The sequence below is a fragment of the Mus pahari genome, chromosome 10, assembly GCF_900095145.1.
Source record: "Mus pahari chromosome 10, PAHARI_EIJ_v1.1, whole genome shotgun sequence".
Classification (NCBI taxonomy): domain Eukaryota; kingdom Metazoa; phylum Chordata; class Mammalia; order Rodentia; family Muridae; genus Mus; species Mus pahari.
The window spans coordinates 26345762-26362086 of record NC_034599.1 but is presented as its reverse complement, the minus strand read 5'-3'; the positions used below and the strand labels follow the sequence as shown (position 1 = coordinate 26362086).

Sequence of the window (16325 nt, the reverse complement as noted above, 5' to 3'; positions counted from 1 at the left end):
TTCCAAGCAGGTCAAGTATATCCAGTTTGCTAAGTCCCTAAATTAGCTGCAGTGCTGTACCAGGAACCCAGCTGAGTCTACTTCTCACGAGTGCTATTTGCTTTGTCAGGGTGACACAAGCTAAGTCATCTGGGAAGAAAGAAAGCCTTTCTGGAGGGAATGCCTCCATCTGATCTCTGTGGGTAAGTGTGTGAGGCATTTTCTTGATTAGTAATTGCTATGGGAGGTCCCAGGCCACCGTGTATATCGCCATCCATGGCCAGGTGGTCCTGGGTGATCTAGAGAGCAAGAGGAACAATCCCTGGAGAGCAGGTCTGTAAGCAGCACCCCTCCTCCATGGAGAGCAGGTCTGTAAGCAGTACTCCTCCATGTCCCTCAAGGCTGGACTGTCGGCCAAAATAAACCCTTTCCTCCCCAAGTTGCTGTGTCTACAATCCTTATCATAGCAACAGAGAGCAAGCAGAACCAGAAGCTAGAGACCAGTCAAGAGCATGGCAACTACAAAACTTTAACAGCATTTCTAAAACTCTTACCATAGGAAGGCTAGCCTGACTTTCCAGCAGCAGGATCTCTAACAGAAGAGAGAAAAAACTGGAAGATATTTCATTGATTCCAAGGCAAGGCTTGATGTCTTCCAGGGGTCTAACAAGCAAGGAAGAAAATGTAAGCGTTTGATGTCTGGGCCCCACACAGAAGAAGACGAGAGCCAATTCCTCCAAGCTGTCTTCTGACTTCCACATATATAACAAATACACAAGCACCTACCTACACACACACACACACACACACACACACACATGCACGCGTATGTTTTGGATTTTTTAATGTAGGGATAATCAAAATGACAAAGAACACATGCCAGATTGATTCAGGTTGTAAGCACAAGAGCTCAAGAGCTTAAGAAAAAAGAACACGGTACATGTTCCCAGCAAGATCTCAGAGCTCACTCAGCATAGAGTCAACTCACGTAGTCTCAAGACTGGGCTCAGCCCATGCTTAACTCCCTCCCCCAGCCCAGTGCAGCCAGGTATATCTGCCTCACTTACTCTTCCTTGATAGATGATATTGCCAGGGGAGAGGGGGCCTGAGAGAGAGTTGGGACCCCTTCAGTATTGCTTAGGGGCTCAGCCAGATCCTCTGCCTCCGACTTAATCAACTTTATTTTCTTCTTTTTCTTCTCTTCCTTTTCCTTCACCTTTTTTTTAAGAACAGCCAAATCATACAAGGCTGGGAACGAGGGAAACACACACACATACAAGTCACAAAATTGCATCATTAAGTGACAGGTCTTAGCCACATACCCTTCCCCAAAGCCTGTCTAAAGACTCAGTAGTAAGACACTTAAGTTTTTTTGAAAACCAAACTCAGTGGGTGACGTCTTTTTTTTTTTTTTTTTTTTTTTAAGATTTATTTATTTACTATATGTAAGTACACTGTAGCTGTCTTCAGACACTCCAGAAGAGGGCGTCAAATCTTGTTACAGATGGTTGTGNAGAGGGCGTCAAATCTTGTTACAGATGGTTGTGAGCCACCATGTGGTTGCTGGGATTTGAACTCTGGACCTTTGGAAGAGCAGTCGGGTGCTCTTACCTGCTGAGCCATCTCACCGGCCCAGTGGGTGACTTCTAATTTAACATCTAATATGCTGTGCTGATTTGGTTTGACTTCATTTTATCCAAGTGTCCATGTATATGGTATAGTGCATCTACATGCACATTCATATGTATGTGTGTGTATATGTGTGCACAAGGAGATCTTTCTCGATCACTCTCTCCTAAAGCAGGGTCTCTCTGGTCTAGCTAGACTACTTGCTGAAGAGGTCCTATCTTGCCCTGGGACTAGAGAGGCTGTGTGTGACACCCAGCTTTTACATGGGTGCTGGGGTCTTCACCCTTGCACAGCAAGCACTGCATCCACTAAGCCCCCTCCCCCAGACCCTGCTGTGCCAATTTTAAATTCAGAGAGTAATTACAAAGCAAAGGTGGTCAGCATAAAGGAGGCTATGGTTCCACTTATTTTTGTCACATAGACAATATGCCATACAATTCAACATCAGAAGTCAGGTATCTAAGAGGGGACCCATAGTCTTTTACCTGCTAGGGAGCCCTTCCTGCCAGCATTTACTCGAGTCATGATGTCACTGAGGGTCAGGTCCCCTGTCAAAAGGTCTGGGTGATCCTAGATATGACATCAAAGATCTGGTTATAAAGGTCTAAAAAAGAACCCAAAATTGTCTGTGCCAATTTACCTAATAAATACAGTATGTCAGGGATACCTGAGGGAATCATGTTAAATTAAAATATACAAAAATACCAACTACTTAATGCTCTTCACAGTGGTGAAAAACCTGGCTCCCCTTCCTGCTATAGGGTAGCTGTAGTTCATAAAGCCCTCTGCATTCTTATTTCACATGCTCATACAACAGTCTTAATACTATGACAGTTTACAAGTCTGAAAATAGGGTTCTGAGGACACAGGAGAAGACAAAACTCAATTTCCTTCGGCCCCTGCTCTTCCTACGTCACCTCTCTCAGACGGCTCTGTCCTCTGCATTGTGTTTCTCCACCTTGATGTACTGTCATATGGAAATGGCAATGGGGGCCACACAAAATACAGTAGCATGAAGCTTGATTCTTGGCTCTGCCACTTATGGCTACAGAACCAAGGATAAACTCAGCCTCTGGGAGTGGAGGGGAGGCCATGATTATCACATACCAGTGTAACCACAGACTGAAGGAAGCACACACTATTAACCATGCCTTGTAAAGCCAAAGTGCTTGACTGGCTTCTCAAGCCTCTGATGCTAAGTAGCCTTTCTTGTTGCTCCCGTCTTTGACAGTGAAAAATAACAACAACAACAACAAAAAAAAAAACCCCACAACCCAGGCAATGACTAACACTGTCTCAGGACAAATCAGAGGCATCGCACTGAAAATTACAAATGGCCACTCCCACCACAATCTTACTGGTTGATGTTTCCGCTTCTCATGGTGCTTCTTTAACATTAACTTCAGGTCACTGTCCCCCAGTTCTATTTTGTCTGAAAGTAAATGAACCAAACCACATGGACCGGGTCACTCACTGCGATGGAGCTCTAACTTAGATCTGCCTAGCCACTCATATATTCAAAAGCATGGAGGCCTCTGGCCCCCTGTGCCACTGAGTACTATAAGCAGCACAAGTCTTCATAGCGCCCCAGGGTCAGCATTCCACCAGGTTTTTTATATAAGAACCAATAAATGGTTTCAGTTACTTAGCAGACTCATAAGCACACCGGAGAGGCTAGGCATTCTCCTTTGGTTCATATTCTGAATCCAAGTTCTTTTTTGTCTTTACAGCCTACTAACTTGCTATGGGACTGGCTACACATTCTACTGCTAGTTCAAGCATGATTTTGCCTTAACCAAAAATAGCAACTGATCAGTTTCTAAGAATGACTTCAAAACAAAGGAAAGCAGGGATGCCTGCACGGTGTCATGGTTCTCCACATCTCCCCCTTCTAAGAAGTAGCACTGCTGTTTGGTGTCAGGCCAAGATTCCAGTCCCACCTCCTTAAGGAACTCTCACTTTTCTACACCATGATGTCTTGGAGCCACAGTAGAATCAGTTCGGTTCTCACCTGCAGTTTTCATATCCGTGGTGGAAAGCGTGGGCACCACCCTCAGGGGCACCGCAGGACTAGGAGAACGTGCTGGAGAGCTTGGAAGCCATGAGCTGAGATCTTCAAAAGAAAAGTTTTCTTGTAAATCCAACGTGGCTGTGGACTCCAATAGGGGAGATTGGGTAAGTGGCCATTTGGGTGCAACAGGGCTAAGCCAACCACATGGAGGCCAGGGTTCCACATTCCTTTCTGACCCTTCCCCAGATGAGCTGGAGCACACATTTAAACGGCTCTTCCAGGAGAGAGACTTCAACAGAGTGATGGGGTCGCATTGCAGCAGGCCAACAGTCACTACTACTCTCCTGTAAGGGGAAAAGCAGTTCTCTCAAGTGGCACAGTGGGACCAGAGGCCTACTGTGCCAAGTCCCTGTCCTGCAGGGATCTGTCCAAGACCTTCTATCTAACCTCAGTGCCACACAGCACAAGAATAAAAAGGGCATGGAGTCACTCCCCAACGGTGTCTCAACAACTCAACCACCAGCTAGTAAGCCCCATTCTCCACCCCACCAAACAAGACAGAGGGCCCATTTACTGGGAAATATATGGCTACCACTGGCTCCAAAACCCTAGACTCCCAGAAATACCCAAGGACACTCACCCTCCTCATCAGAGGACAGAGCAGTGTCACCACATTCCTCCTTCACTTCCCTCAAGACTTTCAAGTACCGCTGCTGGGTCCGCCACTCCCGCTCCTCGGGGCTTCGGGACGGTGAATGGTGCTTGTGTGGAAAGGGAAGAGCAGGGCCACGCCTACGAGCCATCTCCAAGAGATCCTATTGAGACCAAATGAGGGTCAGGTCATCAGCAAATCTTGCTCTTTGGACAGGCTGTAAGTCCATGTTTCACCTCTTCAATGTTCAAAAAAAGCAATTCTCCCCCTCCAAATAGCATAGAAATGTATACAAATACATGATTACATACAGCAAGAAGTGCCTAAAGTCTGGTCACTCACTCTATAAACAAACCAAACTCTGAAACTTCTTGAGTGCCAACACGGCGGGCGTCACAAAGGGAAAAATGTGCGCCTTCATCCCAGCCCTCGGGAGGCAGAGACAGGTGGATTTCTGAGTTCGAGGCCAGCCTGGTCTACAGAGTGAGTTCCAGGACAGCCAGGGCTATACAGAGAAACCCTGTCTCGAAAAACCCAAAAAAAAAAAAAAAAGTGAAAAATGCTGTGCTGTATCATGTGCCACAGACTGAAGCCCAAACACAATAAATGAACACTGAAAATATGCTGCTTGTGGACGTTGTACATCGTGGTGCGCACTAGGCTCCGCACCACGATGTACAACGTCCACAAGCACCACATGGTGGCTCACAACCATCTGTAGTGAGATCTGATGCCCTCTTCTGGTATGTCTGAAGACAGCTACAGTGTACTCACATATGTAAAATAAATAAATCTTTTTTAAAAAAAAACCTTCTGGTTGTAAGAAAATACTCGGGCTGGTGAGATGGCTCAGTGGGTAAGAGCAACCGACTGCTCTTCCGAAGGTCCAGAGTTCAAATCCTAGCAACCACATGGTGGCTCACAACCACCCGTAACAAGATCTGACACCCTCTTCTGGAGTGTCTGAAGACAGCTACAGTGTACTTACATATAATAAATATAAATAAATCTTTAAAAAAAAGAAAATACTCAACCTGAGTTACATGGTGAAAATACCCCATTTTAGTATTGACCTGCTTCACTAAGAATTAGTACTTATACTAAACATCTAGGTATTTGTATACAAAGCCTCAAAGAACAACTTAAAGAACTCATTAGAGGGCCAGTGAGGTGGCTCAGAAGGCAGACACTGCTACCAAGCCTGGCAAACAGACTCCACACTCCACAAGTGCTCTGCGTGCACATTAAGCGCTCACTTGCAGGAACTTCTGTCCCAGAGAATTATCAATTTGGAGCCTGAGGCTACCAAATTCTATGCTCTGCATATATGTGACAGAATCAGATCAGTATGTACTTCACATCAATTCCAAAGCATCCTAGATATCTTCATGATGAGTTCAAAACCCTTTGCTGTACTTTGTAAATACTGATTCCAGGAAGCACGTTTGTTCTTCATGTTTTAACATCTCTGAAATCTAAAAACCAGCTCGTAAGAGGACAAGACAAAGCCCAACTTTTGTTAGTTGTTCTTTTGGTCTCTGTATCAGACCACGATACTCACCAGGTTACTGCCCATTCCATATACCACGCTGTATACCTAGCTCCAAGCATTACTTTCACTCTGTATACCACGCTGTACACCTAACTCCGAACATTACTTTCACTCTGTGTACCACGCTGTATACCTAGCTCCAAGCATTACTTACACTCCTGGAAGCAAGGATCTGTTTCAGCAGCCGGTGGAAATACTGCTGCTGGGAGTTGAGATACCGCTTGTACTGTGACTTGAAGCAGAGCTGACGATACTTGACCACCTCAGGGTTAAAGTGTCCATCTTAAAAACACAGAGGTACAACTGTATATGCATCAGTCCATACTTATGTAGTGAGTATATAAGCAATGTGGTTGTAGCACAGAAAGAAAAACATGACTCTTTAGGAAAGACACCTAAAGACCCAAGGACGAGAGAGAGACCCAAAAATAACAGAATTAAATAAAAACAAAAGAACAGCTCAATTAAGATTATTCATAGTAACCACAGTAACACAATTATCTTCAGCAAAACTAGAACTGAACTACAACACCAAGTCGGAGAAATACACAACACTCTCTAGCCCCACCTCTGTATCTTGTTTGTATACTTACCACACAGTAACACTGCATGAGGGGAGCACAGCAGCACTACCAACCTCTACAAGGACCTTACGTATGTAACCTTGGAAATCCTGCCAGGGTCCTACCCTGTATTGCCATTAGAGATCTGGGCCATAATCAAACAGATTGCTAACACCAACAGTGAACTTGTATTTAAACGAATAGCCCATCAAAGGGAGAAAAGCAGCCATATATGTTTTTTTTTTTTTTTTTTTTCCGAGACAGGGTTTCTCTGGGTAGTCCTGGCTGTCCTGGAACTCACTCTGTAGACCAGGCTGGCCTCGAACTCAGAAATCCGCCTGCCTCTGCCTCCCAAGTGCTGGGATTAAAGGCATGCGCCACCACGCCCGGCATAAGCAGCCATATATGGCAGTGTGCCTGACACCTTAGCTATTTGGAAGGTCAAGCAGGATTATAAGGCCAGGTTAGGGCCACTCTGGACAACCAAGTGAGAACTGTCTCTTACAAAAATGAAGAGGGTTTGGGGCTGCAACTCAGTGGTAGAATATTCACCTAGCATGTACATGAGTCTTCAAATACTAACTTAAAATCCTCAGAATAACAAGATTTTGAACTGATAGGCCTGTTCTCTCCAGTCTTTAGCCACAATCAGGGATTCTAGTTTAACAAGATTCAAGGGGCTAATGCTGCCCCTGCAGACAAATCTGCCAACAAAGACACCCAAGAAAAAGAGAGGAAGAGGCTTCTGGTCTTCTCCACAGCTCAGAGAACAAACTGCAATCCAAGAGTGACCTCCACTTGCCTTGCAATGTCTGAAGTACTAGCTGATTCAGGCAAAGACCATGGGTGCAGGGGAAGGAACCCTAGATGAAACAAAAGCTTCCGAGAAACAAGCCTTGATCCCAAAGCACCCCCAACAAATGACTAAGAACCCCTATATTCAAGAACTGTAGCAAAGCATTGTGGTCCATGCCCTTACCAACTGCACAAGCAGACAGGTGGATGGATCACTGTGATTTTGAGGCCAGCATGGTTGCAACTTTACCAAGTGAACACAGGTGGCCACCATTCCCAATGGTAGGAAACTGGTACCTTGTGCCTCTTGAGATGGTACAGTGGGAAGGAAGAAGATTTCCCACATAACATTGTTACCAAAAGTACTTGACACAAACCTAATATGGAGGCAATAAGACAACAAATTCCCAGAAAGTAGAAGTGTACAACAAAAATCAGCTGTACAAATACAACAAAACCTGCCAGTGTCCAGAAAAGAAACATACAAAATTCTCTATACACAGAACTAATCAAAACACACTGCATGCTCCCTTAGTATGTTATGGTTTTAAACAGCAACTTACAAAGAGATTTCAGGAGCAGTTAAGAAAATAAATGTGGGGGCTGGAGAGACGGCTCGGTGGTTAAGAGCACTGACTACTCTTCCAGAGGTCCTGAGTTCAATTCCCAGCAACCACATGTGGCTCACAACCATCTATAATGGGATCTAATGGTATCTTCTGATGTTTCTGAAGACAGTGACAGACTACTTATACTAAATAAATAAATCTTAAAAAAAAAAGAGAGAGAGAGAGAGAGAAAGAAAGAAGACAAATTCAAGGGGTATTCTATATTTCTTGCTTCAGTGTAAATTCTTTTACAGACAACTAACAGGGCTAGATTGCGTGTGGGATGTCCTTTGTGAAAAGATCTACATGTTAAGACAGAAGTAATTGCTCGTGTGTAGAATCCAGGCAAGCTAAAGCAAGAGGACTGTCATAAACTCAAGGTCAGCCCAGGCTACACAGTGAGACCCATCTTTAAAAGAGAAAGATGCACACAGTTGTAAGATGTCACACTTCTCTGCAGGAAAAACAGCAAACAACAAGCTAGTATCTACTTGTCTTTCTCTTTTTTAAACCTAGTCATAAAGATCTTTCGGCAATGCTTTCTTTCTTTTGATGGTTACACACTGAATTCCATTATGTATTTTCTATCTTAAATCTAATACACTCTCATTTTTTAAAAAAATAGGATAGGCTGCAAATAAATACAGAAAACCACTCTCCTCAGATGCCACATCAGTCCATGAAACTGAAGACTATAAAAGCATGTGTATATTAAGTGAACAGCCCTATCACAAACAAAGCACTGAGCTGCAGACCTCGGAAGAGCTTCTGGGCGATGTGCAGAGGGTTTCCGAATCGGAAGTTCTCCCCACTGAACAGGGCAAGGATGAGTTCACTCTGCTGCTCCACACTGTCCGTAGGGAACTGAGGCAGAAACTGCTGGAGGTGTTCACGCTGAGAGTCACTTAGTACTTCCTGCCATGTGGAGAGGCTGACGACATCAAAGAATATCTCGGGCTGGGAGAATGTGAAGAAAAAGCAACAGATAAATATTTTAGGTTTTGTGTGTCGGTGCAATCTATTTCACAGAACACAAAATTCACCATTTTATCACTACTAGGTATACAGTTCAGGAGTGTGAAGTACCTTCACATTTCTTATGCAGCCATCACTATGATCCTGAAGTGATTAAACAGACTAAAATTCTAATGATTTTTTAATCAATTCTCAAAACTCAGAGATTAACTGGCTATGTATTCCCAGCATTTAGGAGGCAGAAGCAGGAGGACTGTGAGTTCAAGTCCAGCCTGGGCTCCTTGGCAAGGCCCTATTTCAAAACAAATTAAGAGCTTATTAAAGAGAGTACACAAATTACAATACAGCAGTACATGATAACCCGGGGAAAGGACCCCAAGAGAAAAGCTGTAAGAGAACCATCTCTGCCAACCAGCGTATGATGGCAGCCATGTGAACTCAACTTAAAGTAAGCAGCAGGAGAAAGTTACTGAGGCAGAGTGGGTGTCTAATGAGAAAGGACTGAAAGGAGAAGGAAGCAGGATGGCTTCAGCTTTCTAATTAATACACAGCTGATTTTATTTTGAGATTGTAGCTTTGGCTGTTTGGCACTCACTCAGTAGACCAGACGGCTTTGAATTCACAGAGATCAACCTGCCTCTGCCTCTGCCTCCCAAGTGCTGGAATTAAAGGTGTACGTGCACCGAGTCCAGCACAGACTTCATTTTTAATTCAGTAGTTACATACTGGATGTCTATGTAGTGAATAATAAGCTTAGCACAAAATTACAAAGTAGTTTAAGAACTGTGAACGTATACAGAAGCCGGGCAGTGGTGGCGCACGCCTTTAATCCCAGCACTTTGGAGGCAGAGGCAGGCGGATTTCTGAATTCAAGGCCAGCGTGGTCTACAGAGTGAGTTCCAGGAGAGCCAGAGCTACACAGAGAAACCCTGTCTCAAAAAAAGAGAAACAAAAACAACAACAAAAAAGTATACAGAAGTACATAGCCCAAAAAAGCCTATCCTAGATAATGTTAAGGCAGTTAAACGGACCAGAAAGAGGAAGCATGCTGCAAGAGTTAAACAAAATAAACAAAATCACAGAAGCAAAAGAGCTAACAGCAAAGAAGAGTGACTCCCATGGGGAAACTGAGGTAAGGCAGAAGAGGCCGCCTGCGACTTAAACGGCATTATCCTGTACTGCCCTGGATGGTTAACTGCACTGGGGGGAGAAACCTAGTGTGTTTTGGTGGTGCCTTGTTTTTAAGATGGTCTTGAGCTAGTGAGCTGAAGTGATCTTCCTGCCTCAGCCTCCAGAGAAGGTAAACACACTGGTGAATGCCATTCACACCTAGACATGAATGTTTTATCATTGCTTAAAATATACACATGTATATAAATATGCCAATTATAGGTATTTATTTACTTTACACATATCTGTGGTTTGTTTTAATTAGGAACTTCAGAAAATGTTTCATTTGATCAAGGAAAGGAAGGGTATAGCCGTAGAAAGAAGGACATATAAACCTGTTAGATAATTTTGACTTTGCCCTAACAACATAACAGAGCCACATGATAACTCAACCACAAAATATCCTTTCATGAATGTATCCCAATCACCTTAGACTCAAAATCTAATATCTTTTCCTAAAATCTTGTTTTTCCATTCAATTTTAGTTTTAGTGTCTAACTTGTCTGGCATGAACTAGGTACATAATAAAATCAGCACCTACTAACAGAACAGATCGCATAAGGAAATTTCCTTGAAAGAGTACACAAAGAAGATAAAATGAGGGCTGGATATGAAGTTCAGTTGGCAGAACGATTGTATCTGGGGTAGGGATGTAGCTTAGTTGACAGAATGTTTGTCTTCCGTGCACAAAGTCATGGGTTCAATTCCCAGTACTATGTAAACAAAGCATGGTGGTATATATGTATAATCCCACTGCTTGGGAAGTAGAGGAAGAAGGATCACAAATTCAAGGCTATCTTCTGCTACATGGTACATTCAAAACCCACCTAGGCTGAGACCCTATGGCAGAGGGAAAGAAGGGGAAGGGGGGAGGGAAGGGAGAGCGAGCACATACATGCCCTCTCTCTTAATAGATGGTAGCTTTCTTACTAATGAGGACTTTACATATTACCTGTGAAAGTAATCAAAGGCATGCTGATGTTCTGTCCCAAGACACACACTACTCCTGACTAGAAGGTTACACAAATCTGGGTTTGTTAATGTTTCACAACAGGAAAATCATTTAAGGGAAACACAATTCTGCTCTTAAAATATTCCACCTTTTTTTCTTGTTTGTTTGTTTTTTTTTTTTTTTTNTTCCGAGACAGGGTTTTTCTGTATAGCCCTGGCTGTCCTGGAACTCACTTTGTAGACCAGGCTGGCCTTGAACTCAGAAATCCGCCTGCCTCTGCCTCCTGAGTGCTGGGATTAAAGGCATGAGCCACCACGGCCAGGCACCTATTTTTCTAATTAGTGAGAATTATCTTGTTATAATATGGTTCATTTATATCATGCTGGTAGTCTGATTGGTTGATCAAATATGTAGACTATATCTTATACTGTATTCCTTAATCAGAATACTAACTACACCAAGTTTTTAAACATAATAAGGGAACACTGCTGAAATGTGGAAAATAAAAGGGAGCAAGGAAGGCAGAGGGCAGAGGAAAGGGGGTCAGAAGGTGGGAATGAAACACTTGCAACAATGTTACTACTCACATCCTCCAGAAGGTCTTCAGGCAGACTAACCCTGGTACCACCCAGAAGGCAGTCCTCCATGATCCCTGCACTGTGACCATCTCCACAAGGACCAAGTTCTAGGGGATCTGTCAGCATGTGGTCCAAGGAATCCATTGTTTCTTCTCCACAGGTATACTACATAAAAATACACCCTGAGACAGAAAAGTAGAGATCAGATGGATGCTAATATTCAATCTCAAGTCTTTTGTTTTTTAAAAGCAGGAAGCAAGGTCTCATTCTGTATCCCAAAATGGCCTAGAATTCACTCTACAGCCTAGACTAGCCTCAAACATGCAACAATCCTCCTGTCTCAGCATTCCTACAGTAGATTACAGAGTAAGTAACCATGCCTAATTCCAATCGCCTTTTACACCATGTCCTTTTCTCTAACCACATAGCAATCCTTCCACCCTTCATCACCCCATTTCCACCAAAGTTTAAAGTCTTACCTAACCTAGTAAGACTTCTCAAAATGTCTCTACAACAACTTCTAAATCCTTAAGTTTCTTACACTTTCATTTTGTATTAGAGTAAGACCCAGGAACTGAGTGGTAACCAGGCATGATCAATCAAGTGCATAATCCCAGTACTTGGGAGGCTAGAGCAGGAGGATCACAAGTTTCAGGCCAGCCTGGGGTATGACATGAGGCCTTGTCTCAAAAAATAAAAAATAAATGACAGACCATGGTCCACAACTACAAGTTCCAAGGTCAATAATCTATTTGAACAATTATAAATCCACAGGCAGGATTGGCAAGACACCTTAGTGGGTAAGAGTGTGTGCCACACAATTACCAGAGTTTGATCCCGAGACCCCACCGTAGAAGGAAAGAACCTTCAGAGGAATGCTGTGGGTATTTGCACACACACATACACATACACACATACACATACACACATACACACACACACACACACACGCTGATGGTATTTTTAATTTAAGATTGTTTTTTAAAAGCCATGAATTCCACTAACATTAGTAAATTCAGATACTAACATATAAATTCTCTCTCAAGTCTTATTTTTTAAAGCAGGGGGTAGGGTCTCATTCTGTATCCCAGTTTTCAAGTAACTCTTACAGCTATGCTTATTATTCCTACAATACAGGTACTAACTGAAGATCAAAGCTTACCCAACTCTAGGTGGGCCTGCCTGCAGATGTTAGCATCATATGCAATACCTGTTACATTCTCTCAATTTAAATTGTAAACACTTGATATGATTTCTTCATCCACATAAATTCCTAGGGTTCCCATCACCAGACTTTATTATAGTTGTCAGCGGCCAATCAGACCTTCAGATCCATGTGAGTTAATGCAAGCTTCCTCTTTCCTGTAGTAACTGACAGGGCTGGCCATGCTTTTTAGAAAACTAAATACCAGCTTGTATTTAGAGAGCATCTCCCAAAGCTGGAATCAGTATGAGGCTGAGGCTGCGGTTCTCCCAAAGCTGGAATCAGTATGAGGCTGAGGCTGCGGTTCTGAACAGTGCTAAGGCGCAGTGAACTGGAACGTACCACTCTACCTCAGTGGTTCCCAGGCTTCCTAATGCTGCGACCCTCTAACACCGGTCCTCGAGTTGTGGTGACCCGCCTCCCAACCATGAAACAGCTTCTCTTGCTACTTCATAACTGCAATTTTGCTGTTACGACTGGTAATGTAAATATCTGGGTTTTCCAATGGTCTTAAATGATCAGTCTGAAAAGATCACTCAACCCCCACTCCAGAAGGGTCACAACCCAGTTTGAGAACAGCTGCTCTACATGTACTGGACTGTGATCACTAATACTGACAAACAGACCAACAAGTCCACAAAAGTGGGAAGATCAACCAGATTGCTACCCTGGGGCAGTCACTGTGATATCTTACCTCTCCCCCCACCTCGGTGTCAGGCTCCTTACCTGTAGTTAAGGAGTTGGACCAGGCCCTTCCCACCTTTTTTTCTCCTCTTAGGATCTTACAGGGAATAAACTCCAGCTAAGTGAATTTACATAACTGAAGATCCTTCCCACTTTCCAAGTTCTCAAATGATAAAGGGCAAGTCTGTAATATACCTAGAATGGAAGCTCTTTTCTGCAAAATGATTTCACGTTCTGACAGTATTTCAGATCAAGGAAAGAGATGGCGAGTGTTACACGGACACAGCTGTGGGGTCCCCAGGTAACTGTGCGCTCTCATCGTCAGCACACTGAGAACTGAGGACATCCTGCATGCATGTGGCGCCTAAATAACTGAGTGAAAGTGAGAAAGGAGCAAGACACCTGCACGTAACAAAACTTCAAAAAAAAAAAAAAGAAAGAGAAGAAAGACAGACAGGCAGGCAACCTGATGCTTAAAATAAACTCCCCTTACCGTAAGTGGCACAGACAGCGTGTAAAGCCAGTTACCTCATCTGACAGGTGCAAAAGGTACACAACTCGCTCAGAAGCTTCTGCCAATACGGACGGTTGATTAAGCTACACGTAATTATCTAGTGACAACCTCTGCCTCGCCACTCATTCTGCACAAGCACTCAAAATACAAAACAGGGGCGCTGCTCGCGAGCCGGAACCCCGGAAGCTGCCGATTTCCAAGTGTTGGGGTGTCCCGGGCTGCTTCGCTAGACCAGGAAGGCCTCTTCTCTGCACCTGGGCTAGCCCACCCTCCAGACCCTCGCGAGCAACCACAACCAGCAAGCAAGGACCACGGACCGCAGCCCCGCGTCGCCAGCCCCACCTGCGCTCAGCGCGCCGCGGCCCGCCCCGCCCCTCCCCCACAAGTCCTCCCCCTAACCCTCGCCCACCCGGCAGCCGCACGCCACGCGTGGGGCCCGCCGCGTGCCCACGGCGACGCCCCGCTTCTCTCCCTTTCTCCCCTTCTCCCCGCTTTTTCCCTTCTCCCCGCTTCTTCCCTTCCCCCGGCACCCACCAAACCCGACGCCCGGGCCCGCCCTCACCTCGGCAGAGTCCGCGGGTCTCACCCGGGGCTCGTCGGGCCGTGGGCTCCGGAACGCGCTCGCTCCCGCAAGGCGTCCGGGCACGCGCACGTTCCGGGCTCCGGCAGCGGAAGGGGCGGGACCTGTGGGGCGAAACCTAACGGCGGGGCGGGGCGTATTGGGCAGGCCGGGCAGGGGCGGAGCCTGTGGCGGCACCTGAACCGCCCCGATGTCGTCTGGTGCCACAGGCTACATCGGTGCGGAGGAGGCACGTTCCATTCTATGCGGGCTCTCCTGGTTCAGGAGCTTTGAAGGACAGAGCGATGTCGCCTTTTGTCAGCTGCGAAGCAAGAGCACAGTCTGACCAGACACCGTGCTAAGCACCACTTCTTGTGTGACAAAGTTTTCCCGGGGAGACTCAACACGACAAATCAAAATTCCGATACCACCCAAGTCCAGCTTGGTGAACTACTATTGGGATTACTTACAGGCATACGGGTGAGGGTTTACTTAACAAGAGCAGAAATGACTTAGCTGCAAAACCAAGGCTCACCCTAGCATGAGTGACTACAACTCACAAAAGCTGGGAACCTAAAACACTGCACAGCCTACAAGCAGCTCAGCAGGTTGCAGTGAGTCCTTTCCAGGTGCCTCAGTTGGTCTACACACCTCTTTTCAGGCAGCTCAGCTGGTTTCTGCTGGTCCAGGTAGCTGGTCTGGCTTAAGAGTCGACTTTGTAGCTCTCCTCCACCTCAGAATCCTCAGTTTAGCTTCCTTCCATCTGAGGGGTCTCTCAGCTTTGATTGTTTATTCTGGCAGAGGGGCCTAGAGAATCTGCTCAGTTTCGGGGACTTCCTGAAGCTATTTTGAGTTGCTTACCTTCCTGTTTAAAGAGCTTCCCTGCAGGAGAAGAAAACTGTTAGACACCACCACTTTGCCAGGAAGGCTTTGCTGAGGCCATCAGACAGTGGAGGAACTCTTGCAGTCCTGAAGGTTGGCCAAATATAACACAAGACTATAACCCATGTCTCCAAGTCCACCAAACTTGCAGAAAATGCAAATATCGACAACTTACTCTTCTGACTCAACGTGATGCCTGCTTTTCTCTAAGACCGTCTTATTTAGAATGTCTTCTCAAGTATTCTACAATTTCACCCTCTGGTCCTGCGTAGATTACCCACAGTTCCTTCGGTTTAATAAACATGTCAGGGGAGCAGGGCATGCCAAGCATGTCCTTCCCTCAGTGGAAAATAGTGCTTTCCAAATAAAGCCAAATCTTTGCACACACACACACACACACACACACACACACACACACACACACACACACACTGGCTCTATAGATGTCTTTGGATTCAGTTGGAGTTAGAAAGCACCAGTTAGAAATGGCAGTGCAAGCCTTTGCAGGTGGCTTCGTCTCTCTCGCTTTAACCTTAACTCTGGGCCCACAGACCCGAGAACTGTGGACTGCAACAAAGCTGTGAATTGTTCCAGATGGTTCTTGTGCTTTGTCCACACACAGGTCCCTGCCGTTTTAGAAGCAGCCTCCTGGTCTCATGCTTAAACCTTAAGTTCTTTACTGTCCGTGGTCACTTTAGAGATGACAAAACCCTAGAGCTGGACTGTTGAGCAGGCCTGTCTCTCTTACTAAGTAAAAATAAGAAATAGTGGTAAGTTTGTAAGCTATTCTGACAGAAAAAGACAAAGGTTACTAATTGTATAATAGCGCTTTTATATGGAAGACTGTACAGCTTTATGGACAAATTGTAAACTTTTTTGTTTTTAATAAAAATGTAGCAGATCATGAAAAAAAAAAAAAGGAAAAAGAAATGGCAGTGCAAAACTGCTGGGTGTGGTGGTGCACGCCTTTAATCCCAGCACTCAGGAGGCAGAGGCAGGCGGATTTCTGAGTTCGAGG

General features: G+C 44.9%; 1 protein-coding gene across 8 annotated transcripts in view; it reads right to left on the bottom strand.

Annotated features, from left to right (window-relative positions):
• The window catches only part of Nfrkb (nuclear factor related to kappaB binding protein), a 33190-nt gene extending 18685 nt beyond the window's left edge, over window positions 1–14505 (bottom strand). For 4 of the 8 annotated variants that reach the window (XM_021206756.2, XM_029543282.1, XM_029543281.1 and 1 more), the window contains exons 1-10: window positions 14429–14494; window positions 11474–11646; window positions 8545–8746; window positions 5978–6105; window positions 4260–4434; window positions 3620–3757; window positions 2967–3040; window positions 2094–2178; window positions 1047–1227; window positions 534–642 (exon numbers count right to left, since the gene is read on the bottom strand). In XM_021206756.2, coding sequence (XP_021062415.1) covers window positions 534–642; window positions 1047–1227; window positions 2094–2178; window positions 2967–3040; window positions 3620–3757; window positions 4260–4434; window positions 5978–6105; window positions 8545–8746; window positions 11474–11608 — 1227 coding nt within the window. In that variant the 5' untranslated portion in view covers window positions 11609–11646; window positions 14429–14494. Of the gene's footprint in view, window positions 1–533; window positions 643–1046; window positions 1228–2093; window positions 2179–2966; window positions 3041–3619; window positions 3964–4259; window positions 4435–5977; window positions 6111–8544; window positions 8747–11473; window positions 11647–14428 lie in introns of those variants that run through there. The other 4 variants (XM_021206759.2, XM_021206758.1, XM_021206757.2 and 1 more) reach the window with 4 other exon arrangements.
• Between the last annotated feature and the right edge of the window lie 1820 nt (window positions 14506–16325).